The 13,545-nt window shown below is 32.5% G+C and overlaps 1 protein-coding gene across 1 annotated transcript in view; it reads left to right on the forward strand.

Annotated features, from left to right (window-relative positions):
* LOC123664411 overlaps positions 1 to 11,450 on the forward strand; it is a 45,062-nt gene extending 33,612 nt beyond the window's left edge. The window contains exon 8 of the mRNA XM_045598955.1: positions 11,319 to 11,450. Coding sequence (XP_045454911.1) covers positions 11,319 to 11,450 — 132 coding nt within the window. The remainder of the gene's footprint in view (positions 1 to 11,318) is intronic.
* The last annotated feature ends 2,095 nt before the right edge of the window (positions 11,451 to 13,545 follow it).

Consider the following 13,545-nt stretch of genomic DNA (forward strand, 5'->3'; position numbering starts at 1 on the left):
ACTGTCATAAGCAATAAAAATATGTAGAGAACGTCAAATAATCATACACGTTTTGTTATGTATACTTTTTAACCGACTTCCAAAAAAGGAGGAGGTTCTCAATTCGACTGTATTTTTTTTTTTTTTTTTTTTTTATGTATGTTACATCAGAACTTTTGACTGGGTGGAGCGATTTCGACAAATTTTCTTTTAATCGAAAGGTGGTGTGTGCCAATTGGTCCCATTTAAATTTATTTGAGATCTAACAACTACTTTTCGAGCTATATCTAATAATGCGTTTTTACTTGACGCTTTTTTCGTCGACCTGCGTTGTATTATACCGCATAACTTTCTACTGGATGTACCGATTTGAATAATTCTTTTTTTGTTAGAAAGGGGATATACCTAGTTTAGTACCATGATATGGAAACCAGGATCTGATAATGGGATTCCAGAGAAATCGAGGGAAACTCTTGAAAATCCGCAATAACTTTTTACTGGGTGTACCGATTTTGATAATTCTTTTTTTGTTGGAAAGGGGATATTCCTAGTTTGGTACCATGATAAGGAAACCAGGATCTGATGATGGGATCTCAGAGAAATCGAGGGAAACTCTCGAAAATCCGCAATAACTTTTTACTGGGTGTACCGATTTTAATAATTTTTATTTTAATCGAAAGCTGATGTTTGTCATGTGGTCACATATTAATTTTATATCTGATAACTACTTTTTGAGTAATCTTTGATAACGCGCAGGTACTTACTTGACTATTTTTTCGTTGATCTACGTTGTATTACTTGTCGATGTAATTGAAGTCGGTTTTTTTTCGTTTGCGAGCAAACACAATTATGATAAAGTTGTTTTTGATTTTAAACAGCTTTGAATAAATTATTAAAGAGTATTTACAATAATTCGTATGAGTGGTATATCTCAGTACATTTGGTAAAAGTATTTTAGTACAATAACCATAATTGTGTTTGCAGACAAACGAAGAAAAACCGACCTTAATTATATCGACAAGTAATACAACGTAGGTAGACGAAAAATTAGTCAAGTAAATACGCATTATCAAAGATTACTCCAAAAGTTGTAATCAGATCTCGATGAAATTTAAATGTGACCACATGATAAACATCGGCTTTCGATTAAATTAAAAATCATCAAAATCGGTACACCCAGTAAAAAATTATGCGGATTTTGGAGAGTTTCCCTCGATTCCTCTGGGATCCCATCATCAGATCATGGTACCAAACTAGGATATCTCCTTTCTAACAAAAAAAGAATTATCAAAAACGGTCCATAAACGACGGAGGTATCCCCAAACATACATAAAAAAATATCGGTTGAATTGAGTAACCTTCTTCTTTTTTTGAAGTCGGTTAAAAAATACGTGCGAGGCTATTTGACGGGGTCTGTTAATGTCTCACTGCTAACATCGTTTTGGTGTAGCTGTGGGTGTGCCGTGTACAAACCGCCGGGGAACAGCGTAGTGGATAAAGATCCAAACCTTTTTCTACATGGGGTAAGTGGTCTATGCCCAGCTGTGAGATATTACAGGCTGAATCGAATTTGCTGCATATGCGCTCTATTACTACTACTAATCTACTATTAAGAAGAAATGTCTATTCAATTATGACTGTGTTTTATCTACAAAGCTGTATCCACTATTTTTTTTCTTTCTTTAATATTAAAGAGGGTTTGTTCAAGTGTTGAAGATGACACCCTCATAGAACCATCTTAACACTACCTCCGCTTACACGCTAAGTTATAAATATAATATAGAATTTTTGCTTCTGACGATAGTGGATGACTTAATATTACATTAACCATACCTATACCAAGTAGATTAATCTGTATCAACTTCGCACAGGAACTAAAATATAATAAATCTCTTCAAACATAATAGCGGATTTCTACTGTCATTGTTCTATTCCAGAGCGTATCCCATACATTGATCATATATTCCGAAAAGCATCCGGCCAACGAGGTCAGTCGAAACGCCAATCAAACAGAACAGTGAGATCAACCCTTCAATCGAACTGATTGATGATTGTTTTCTAGTTGAGTGGTCTGGTGTGGACATGTCCTACGATTGAAAGTCTTTGTTTTCCAAACCATTCAGTGTACAATTAATATAAGAGCCTGTTATCTTGACAGCCGCGGTTAACTGGTTATCGACTTTTGATGCTATTTCATTGTTTTTGTAGTGTTTTTTACTATTTTTAATTCATTATAATTAACAGACGAGATAAATATAAATTAAAATTTCTTCTAAATTGTGCAATATTTATTACTCAGTCTGCTTTCGCTCAATTAAAAAAATGATAATATAAAAAACAATGCCTTGCAATCTTCTATCGATTAATCCATTCTAATCCATTATTATAACTTATTTAAATCATATAATATATTGTTTATGATACGAGTCTATGTATGATACTATTTTACATTAATTTTATAAGTATAACTTTATCATATCCATTGAACCATAATCTTACCTTGACAGTGGTTTACAGGTTTTTCAAGGAGTATGAATTCCATATGATATCGAAGTTTTAATATCGATTCGCTTTCAAAAAATCATCACAGAATTGGGTATTATAAATCAATCGCTTTTCAGAATAATTTTCATGGTTCGATTTTCTTTTTTAATTAATAAATATTTTAATTTTTTTTAATTTTTTTTTTAAAAATTACTAATTTAGTTATTATTTTTGTAGCTTATTAAAAAACATGTTTCAAAATTACTAATAATGTACTTGTACGTATATGAAAGCCAGTTTTTTATATTACTCTTAATAATACTGGCTTTCATATACGTACAAGTATACGTATATGAAAGCCAGTATTATTAAGAGTAATATAAAAAATCTAATCATAACTATTGCCCAAACTACTTACTATATTTAAACGCTTGATACTGGTATTGCAATTTCTGTTGCGCGCTAAATTGGGGATTACTACTGGTCTGTATACAGTGTCTTAGCATCAGGTGTACAATCCACTAGTCAATAGCTAGCTAGCAATTTTCTTTAAGCAATTGTAAGGAAAAATACTTTAAATTCTTAGAAAAGTACTACAGTTTAAAACTAATACGGAAAAAGTGTCCGTTCATACAGATTATGATTACATTCTTTAATCGTGTATAAATATTATCAATAAAAATATTTTGTATTTGTTTCGTGTCAGTTAGAAGAAAAATGATATTTCAGATGTTAACCACGGTCAATGTGTTGTAATGTATCCGTAACATATTTAATGTTAAAAATCATATTTTTAAATTAGTATGTGCATATTTATATGTATATTATATAGATAACATGATCATAAAATTATAGATAAAACCAAATAGGATGTTAAAATCTGATTCAATAAAATAGGTAGAAAAAATTATGAATATCGATACCCACGAATTCTATATTAAACTGCGTCACTCAGTGATAATGTTCCATTCAACTGCTGATATAATTTCCAAACTTGCTCCAATAGTTAGTGTTTATACATTACAAAAAAATAAAAAATAAGACCAGCAACAGTTCGTAAGTATTAAATACAAAAGTTCTAATCAAAACAAAGTTCAAAAACAGTTTTAATACAATATTTCAATTTGATTAACATAACTAACTAAAAAAACTAGTACTAAAGAAAAAAACTAACGCAGTTAAATATTAATTATATATATCTATACTAATATTATAAAGCTGAATAGTTTGTTTGTTTATTTGAACACGCTAATCTCAGACACTACTAGTCCGATTTGAAAAATTCATTCAGTGTTATATCATCACGCTAAGACCAATAGGAGCGAAGCGCTAATGAAGAATGTTTCAAAATCGTTTTTTTTTTCCTTTTGAGAGCTTCCCCAGTTAGCCCAAAAAACTGTTCCACGCGCACAAAATCGCGGGCAGAAGGTAGTATAATATATTATAAGTCGATACGATACGAACGAGACGAACGATAGTATTCTCTTCAAAGGCCAAAAGTATAAATTGGACAAAATGAAGTTACAGTACTAAATTTGTTAGATATCGCAAAAACTTTTCCATATATTTCTTAGAAAGTTAAATTCAAATGAACATTTATTTCCAGTAAAGACTTTTATCTAAAAAAGAATCAGGACAGCGAAAAAAAAACAAGATAAAATATGAGCAATAACAATAAAATAAGGACGTACTTTGTTACGTATATTTCCAACAATATAGCTTTCTAAAAGGAAACCAAGTCGAAATCCTTTGAATGATAGTCTGTCTGAAGCTGCAATAAACGCAACATTAAATTACTTGAATCATTTTTATCGTATTTGAAGAATTTATTTCTTCTAAAATCTCCTTAATTGTTACAATTACAATATATATATATATATATATATATATATATATATATATATATATATGTGTGTGTGTGTGTTTTAATAATTGTGTTTGCAGGCAAACGAAGAAAAACCGACTTCAATTATATCGACAAGTAATACAACGTAGGTAGACAAAAAAAGTCAAGTAAATACGCATTATCAAAGATTACTCCAAAAGTTGTAATCAGATCTCGATGGAATTTAAATGTGACCACATGATAAACATCGGCTTTCGATTAAATTAAAAATCGTCAAAATCAGTACACCCAGTAAAAAATTATGCGGATTTTCGAGAGTTTCCCTCGTTTTCTCTGGGATCCCATCATCAGATCCTGGTTTCCTTGTCATGGTACCAAACTAGGGATATCTGCTTTCCAACAAAAAAAGAATTATCGAAATCAGTTCATAAACGATGGAGTTATCCCCGAAATACATAATATATATATACGGTCGAATTGAGTAACCTCCTACTATTTTGAAGTCGGTTAAAAACTACTAATTACTTGGACTGTGTTTTAATAAATAAAGTATATAAATATGACCAAAAACACTTTATTGTATATAATATTACTTTATGTTAGAAACTTCTTTAACTTTAGATTTTTAAATTATATGAATAAAAAGTTTTAAAGAAAGACACAACACTTAATCTTTTTACTATCTATCATAAAACACTACAAGCTAAAAATTGTAACGCTAAACGGTACACATATTTTTGCTTTGTAACAAGACGCTTACTTCTCTGTCGTGACCTAAGTCAACACAATATTATCAGCGCTGCCCAGTATGTACAAATTTATTTACATACGGATTGTAACGCCCTGAAAATATCCTACTTCTAGGGAGGAGGGAGGTAATACGTTAATGAGGATTAAAAAAACAACAACAAGAAAGTCACGTTAGTGGACACGATGGGGATTGTGGAAAACAGGGATGTATGGAACTTGGGGAGGCCTATGTTTAGGAGTGGACTCCAATAAGCTGAAAAGAGAGACTGATAATCAAGCAATTGGCTGATGCAGTCGTGGTTTCGATCTCTGTAGATGAAAAATGTTCATACATATGTCAAACTCAACGAACAGGATCTTGTCAAATCCTGTTCGTTCAGTGTGAAGCGTTTCCAACAATTTTTATATACCATAGTCAGCATGTTAGCTGTTTCGCTATTTTGTTTTCTTGGCTGATAACATAATACACAATAAGTGCCTACTAATCATTATCAGGTATTATGATATTTAGTATCCGAAATACCGATGCAGATTATACAGTGAATCTGTATTAGCACAAATAGGAGAGAACTCGAATTGTTGTCAGTTGCTGATATATGATTTTTGTTCTCTATTAATGTCTGGTTTGGCTGTGCTGCGTGGTTACGGCATCAAAGAATATAGCCACCCCCTCTCTTCCCGTGGGTATCGTAAGAGGTGACTAAAGGATAACACAGTTCCACTACCACCTTAAAACTTAAAAAGCCGACCGACGGTGGGATAAACATCCAACTGCTGGCTTTGAAATAGACAGGCCGAAAACGGGCAGCAGCGTCTTCGGTGCGACAAAGCCAGCCCTACGGTCACCAACCCGCCTGCCCACCGTGGTGACTATGGGCAAAACACATGAGTTCACGCCATTTTTGGCGTAAACTTGTGGAGGCCTATGTCCAGTAGTGGACTGCGAAAGGCTGCTGTGTTGAACGTCTGGTTTAAACTCACGATCGGTTCAACCAGTTGAAAACGGTCGCCCAACGCCGGTTAAATATAAAATCAACGAACAATTATTTGGTTTTGTCATCTCGACATATAATGGATACTCAAAAATTTGTTGTTACTAGTTCAGTGGAAAATCAACGAACAACTGTTTGATATGTCCGGGTCAACAAAAATCCGATATTAAGTGTATAATCAAGTTTGTAGGAAATTACTGTATTTTTTTTAGTATTTTCAGGTCAATAGAATACCAACGCTAGATAGTTTATTTATTACAATTTCAAAAGAAAAGCAAATTCAAAAGTTTTTTCCCAGTCTCAGGGAAAAGCGACGCTAAATTATTTACTTATTTCTAGTTTAAAGTTAAAACAATGTACATTTATGAAGTATTTCTAGCTCAATAGGAAATATAGATTTCTTAGTTGTTTGTTTATATCCAGTGGAAAACCAACGCTGAACCACTTGACATTCCAACTTACTAGAAAATCAACGTTCAGATATTTGTTTGTTTCCAATTAAGAGAAAGTTTTTATATTTGATTTAATGAAGACTAGTAGTTAAACCAATTTAATGAAAGTCGATATTTGTTTGTTAAAAGTTTGGTAGAAACCCTATTACGTATTTTATGAGGACCGGTATGGTATGATTTATATGTAAGTAGAACATTTGCTTATTTGAGTAAATACTCCATCTTCTAGTATTAATAATAATAATAATAATAATACACTTTATTGTACACCAAAAACAGAAATAATACATATCAAAGAAAGAAAGAAAATATTGACAATATATTCATTAGGTACAAAGAGCGGCCTTATCGCTAAAAAGCGATCTCTTCCAGGCAACCTTAGGGCAAAGGAAATGGTCTAGCGTCAGCATAGGTGTACAAGTTACAACAAATTTATTATAACTATTCAAATAATTAAACATATACATACATACATACATATATACATATATACCCACGTACATGCATACATACATATAAATACATATATGTATACATTATAATTATGAATTACTTGTTTATTGTTGAGTTTGAAGGAAATGCTTCCAAACAGTCTTTTTAAAAAGTGCAGGTGTTTGTACACGTCTGATATTCAAGGGCAAGGTATTCCATAAGCGAGAGGCTTGAACTGTAAAAGATTTGTCATAAAAGGAAGAGGAGTGAGAAGGAATTTCAAGAAGAAAATTACTGTCAGAACGAAGACAGCGTTCGTGAGAATCACCAAGGAATTTGAAACGTTCTTTCAGATAGGAAGGGGTAAAGGGATTAAATAAAATGGAGTAAAGTATTCCTGCGAAGGCGAATTGGGAGCCACTTGAGTTTTTTGCGAAATTCCGAAATATGGTCATATTTGCGTAGTCCAAAGATAAATCTTATACATACATTCTGAATGCGCTCAAGCTTATTAAGCTGCTCCTCTGTAATATCAAGATAGCAAGTATCAGCATAATCAAGAATTGGTAATAGGAGACTATGTGCAAGAGCAATTTTAGTAGGAATGGGCAGAAGATTACGCAATCTGCGGAGAGACCCAACCGAAGCGAACAGTCTGCGACTAATTTCACATATTTAAGGACCCCAAGAGAGATGTTGGTCAAAGATAACACCTAAATTTCTCACGCTTTCACTATATGGAATGGTGAATCCATTAAATGTAACAGGAGATAGCTCAGATTTATCAATGCGGCTGAGCAGTCTGGAGCTTCCTATAATAATAGCTTTCGTTTTATTTGGATTTATATTTAGGCCATAGGCTTTACTCCATTTACCAATGGCTAAAAGGTCATTGTTTATACGCGATACACACTGAGATAGGTTATGAGCAGTGGAGTGAGAGTATATCTGGAGATCATCTGCATAGAGGTGGTAGAAAGAAGATATTACATTACAGATAGAGTTTATAAATATTGAAAACAAAAGAGGGGAGAGCACGCCACCTTGCGGGACACCGGTATTGACCATTGACCAATTGGAGTATGAGTCATTCAATTTAACTCGCTGCCGGCGACCCTGCAAGTAACTAAGAAACCAATCAGCAACTTCAGGAGATATGTTAAGTGAACGTAAAATATCACATAGTATATCAAAGTCCACGGTATTAAAGGCGTTACTAAAATCGAGTAACGTTAATACCGTGACCTGTTGGTTTTCCATATTTGATCGTATATCATCAGTTATTTTTACAAGCGCAGTAGTCGTACTGTGACCAGGACGAAAACCGGATTGCATGTAATTCAACAGACGGTGTTTTAAAAGGAAACTGCTGAGCTGTTAATAGATCAAGTCAATGTAATTTTATGAAATAATTTTGATCCCAGTTTTTCCTACTGTAGCCTACCCCATTTAAAATTATGCCTTTCGTTAAAGAAATTACTTCCAAATATCGATTAAAGATTTAATTACACTTTTGATTGGGATAGAGCTCAGCAAAACATATTCTGTCAAATATTTGAAGCAGTCCGTCTTGAGGAGTACGGTAAAATAAAGAAGATTTTTTCTTTCGTTTCTGTAATGAGTAAGGACACAGCTAGGCCTCCCTAGGTCAGAAGTAGGGTCTGCAAAGCGCTTGCGATGTTTCTTGAGTTGTCAGTGTCCATAAACCAAAATAGCCATTTATCATCAAGTTATCCGTACGGCATGTTTGTATACCCTATTCGTATAAAAATACAAAATTTTAGAGATTCATACTAGACACTTCACACATGCTATAAAATGATTGATGTAAAAATGGAAATGTAACACTGTGACAAAAATGACATTTGATACAACAAAAGGTTTATATTCTCTGACATGACGCAATTTGTTTAATTATAATGCTCCAATTGTTGACTGAATTAATTTCAGCGAGCTTGTGGGTTCTGATTAATTCGATTTAATTTAAAAACACCATAAACATATTAATAATTAAAACACTGCGCTGTTGACGTAGTTTTGTTTTTAACAAATATTATTCATTTCATATTTCATTATTGTTTCGATGAATTATGTTTTACTATATTTGTAGAGTATGGTAATTATAGCAGTTATTGGTTTAAAAAAAATAGTATTATATCACATTGATTTGTTTATTTAATAAAAATCAAAGTACCTTGTGGTTATTTATCTGCATAGAAACCAAATCTAATCCTTTAATATATAATAAAAAGACATTAAAAAGCTTAGGTGATCAACTGTATTTTAGCTTAACCTGATAATTATAAGTAAAACTTAGGAAGACAAAGATACATTACAAAAATATTATTCAGATAACATAACAGAAAATATTAAAGCTCGAGGTCTGAAGCATCGCTGACAGGAGAAGTACCTTATAAAAAATCTCAACTAAATAGCACTAAATACTACTTTTTCTTTAGTGAGTGAGACAGTCAGCGCTCCTGAGGAGAATTAAGTAGGCCGGATTTACAACAAAACCAACCTAGTTTATAAAACTTAAGTGGTGTTCCTTAAAAACACGATGTATCGTTAATAGCTTTTTAAATCATGCTCGTCATCAATACACATACGCAATAATGCACACATTCACAAGCTTCAACTTGTACGCATGCAACCACGAATACGTACTCACTTGCGCATATTTTTAAATGAAAAAAATTTCATTGCACAAAAGTATTTATAAAAATTGTATAAAAAATGAAAACCGCAATCATCGCGCTAACTACCCGTAAACTTGCACTCGCCGCAATATCTTTTATTACAAAAACCTGATTGATTGATACTTCCCGTCACACGTTTCGCATAAAATTACTTTAACAGTAAAAAAAATGATCCGACGCTTTTGTATTTCCACGCAATGACCTGGGATTTTATCGACCATTTATATCGAAGTTAACGCTGACTCATTCGTTTATTCAATTCCATATTTTACAAAAGATATGCCGCCGAAATGTATTGGCAATGTGTACCTGAAGTTTGTATTTACTCGGCAAACTAATACCATATCTTTGACACCGACGTTTCAGAATTTCGTTTCGACTCCGGGAACAAATATTTGTTTCTTATCTTGAGTGTGTACTTGTGGATCCATTCACCGTGTTATATATTTGCTTAATCTTGATAGAGAAATTATTATTGTTGTAAGTAGGTATTACTGTCTTAAGCTTGTCATGTGACGTCACGTACTCTAGATTCTTAAAGTATTTTGAACAAGAAATAGCAGACAAATGTTATAAAGAGCTTACTAACTTAATGAATATTTATGCGGTTTTTTACTTTCATGATCGCAATTCAAAAAAAAAAAACTCAAAGCTAATCTACATACATACATATACATAACAAAAAAAAAAAAACTTGAATTCATAAAGTTCATTATATTATTTCAGATATTTGCTTTTTGAAACAGTTATCTAGCTCACAAAGTAAAGCGTAAGAATTCTAATATTTTCATAAATTTTTGTAGGTGAACTATAGGACTAATCATGAATGGACAAAATTATCCCTATTAATGTCCTATTACAAAATCAAAAGTGACTTGAGGCCAGTTCAAGCAATTAACACTCTGTTGAGACTTGATCATTTTTAAATAGGATAAATAATTTCTTAAAAATAATATTATAGTTAAAAAATTGTCATAAGATAATTGCCTAAAGTAATTTTCAAGAATTTCTGTATTAATTGAGCACACAAACAGAATGCTAAGTGCTCTTAGAATCTATTTGTCTAACCCCAAAGCTTTAAAGGAAATTTCAATTTCAGGATTTGCTTTGCATTAGTTATAAACCAAGGGAATGAGATCTAACCACGGTTAATAATATTGAGAATAATAGACCTAAAACACTCATTTACACGAAAGCCTTAACACACACATTCTCGTACTAATAATATTCAACATAATTTATCCACTCGGAGTATAGTGTTTGTTATTTAAATGTGTTTTATTCAAATGTTTATGAGATCGAAAGTTGAATCGGTATAGCCAAAGATGCAAGTACCTCTTTAAAAACATCTGGAAGAAGAGAGGAATCGATAACAAAACTAAGATCAGATTGATACGAGCCTTTGTATTCCCCATCTTCCTATATGGGGTAGAGACGTGGACCATCTTGGCCCGAGAAAGCAAAGGATTGCTGCATTTGATCTTTTGCTTTTCTTGGGCATCGATATGGCGTTGGCGGTGAATACTGAGAATTCTATAGTTTGAAAAACAAAACGCACTAATGCATCGATTCTGACCCAACTCCGAATAAAAACTCGTTTTTCAAACGTCAACATTGTATTCTTTCCTTCTTCAGAAACACATGCGTAGAGAAAATGAAAATTTGAAAAAGCTTATTGTCCTAGGGGAAACTGAGAGCAAAAGATCGCATGACCGTTCACCAGCAAGATGGATCAAATAGCTCGGCATCCAATTTCTACACTGTCGCTGGACTGGAACCTGTGGAGGCTACTCATCTGCACCAGATACAACCCTAATGCTGACCACGATGCTCAGGTATGAGGGACTGACTGAAGAAAAGGAGAAAGAGATTCAAATGGACGTTTATTACAATATAAAAAATATGTGTATATCAGCCAGCCGTTAACCACTAGGGACTCAAAATATACAAACCTAAGTTTTCTTATCAAACATTTTAAGACAGTGAAGCACTGCTCATAGTAAATAATAAATAACTAATATCAGACTGAGGCGGGAATCGAACCCGCAACCCGTGGAACAGTAAGCAGGACTGCTATAAACTGCGCCAACGAGCTAGTAGAAATGGGTGGATTGTATGTAACTAATTGGAAATTGAAAACTGAAGAAATAACTATGTGCAGTGAAAGGTGATAATAACGACAATATAGATATATATTTATAGTTATTAATTCCTCGATGCCAAACGTCAATTTCATTGGTATCCTACAAATTATAATATAACGTCAATTTCATTGGTATCCTACAAATTATAATATATACCTTTTATAGTATCGGTTATCATTCGTGGCTATATACCAAATATTTCCAAACCCCATGCCATCTGTCACACCAATCGTTTTTCCAAATAGAATCGCACTTTCAAACGTCCCAGTTATTCCTAGGAGAAATGTTCCAGTTTCTATTTTCACTTTTCTAGATTTTGAAGTTTTACGGAATTTTTCGAACAATGGACTTTCGGTCGCGTTGTTTATTTGTTTAATAAAAATATTGTTATTTTTATAGTTTTATATAGATAATATTTTAGATTAGGTACATATTTTAGAGTACATTATAATTCTTATTTACAATAATGTTTGTAAGTTAACACAGCGGTGTCGTGGGCTTAATCCCTGCCGAAAAAAATATTGGTTTGTAAGGGCTATACTGATTACGTACTCAGTAGTACTTACGTACAACATTTTGGTCTGAGAGTTTGTTTTTTATTTGTTTCTGATCTGTTATGACACAGAACGCCAATAAGTGACATTAAATCATTTTAATTACAATAGTACTACAATATTATAATCAACTAGCGACCCACCCCGGCTTCGCACGGGTGCAATGCCGATACTAAATATAGTACAGAATGTCTTTATTTATAGTATGAAGCTAGCTTATGACATGGTTATTAACATAATAACAACAACATTCAAATATGCGGTGTTAGATTACACGTTGTTACAATGCGTTGAAGAAATAAAGGTTCACTGCTTGTTTCCCGTAGGTGATAGCGTGATAATATGTAGCCTATATGTTGACCCGACTTCTTAATAATATTCGTGCCAAATTTGAAGGAAATCCATGCAGTATTTTTTGAGTTTATCCCGGACATACATACAGACAAACAGACAAAAATTCTAAAAACTATATTTTTGACTTCGGTATCGATTGTAGATCACACCCCAAGTATTCTTTTAAAAAAATATTCAGTGTACAGTTTTGACTTTCCTACTATTTTGTTATATATATAGATAACAATCTCATGCCATTATGTTGCTTACTTTATAGTTAGTAATGACATTTTTAAGAGCCATTTTATTTATACCTGTAATTTTATATATTTTAGACATTACTACATATTATTTTTGTTATATTTTCTAAGACTATTTTGACGATAGTGATGATGATGACGATGATGATAAGGAAACTATGAGTAATGAAATAAAGTAAATAGCATTAAACTTCTCATTTACGCAATGTATCTTTAAGTCAATTGTGCAATAAACTATAGAATAATGAATGTATAGTTTACCCAATTAGTAATAATTAATAATTTATTATTATATTTATTTCGCAAACACAGTTAAAATTACACTTTAAAATTAAACCGAAAATTCCTTGCCGTGAATATGGCCGTGATAAAATGAAAACTCGATAATTTAAATTCCGTCAGACCGCGAAGTTTTTTCCATCATCGTCCCTTCGATAGCAGATGCGCTAATTAGCTTCAGTAACGTTAATTACGTGTCTGTATGACGTGAGAATATGACATCTGACGGTTTTAACATACAGATAATATTGGACATTTATCAGATAGTTGGTTAATACAAGCAGTTATTTGATCAATTTATAAACTTATCTTGTCATTATTTATATTCATCATCTGGACAC

The sequence above is a fragment of the Melitaea cinxia genome, chromosome 22, assembly GCF_905220565.1.
Source record: "Melitaea cinxia chromosome 22, ilMelCinx1.1, whole genome shotgun sequence".
Taxonomy (NCBI): Eukaryota; Metazoa; Arthropoda; class Insecta; order Lepidoptera; family Nymphalidae; genus Melitaea; species Melitaea cinxia.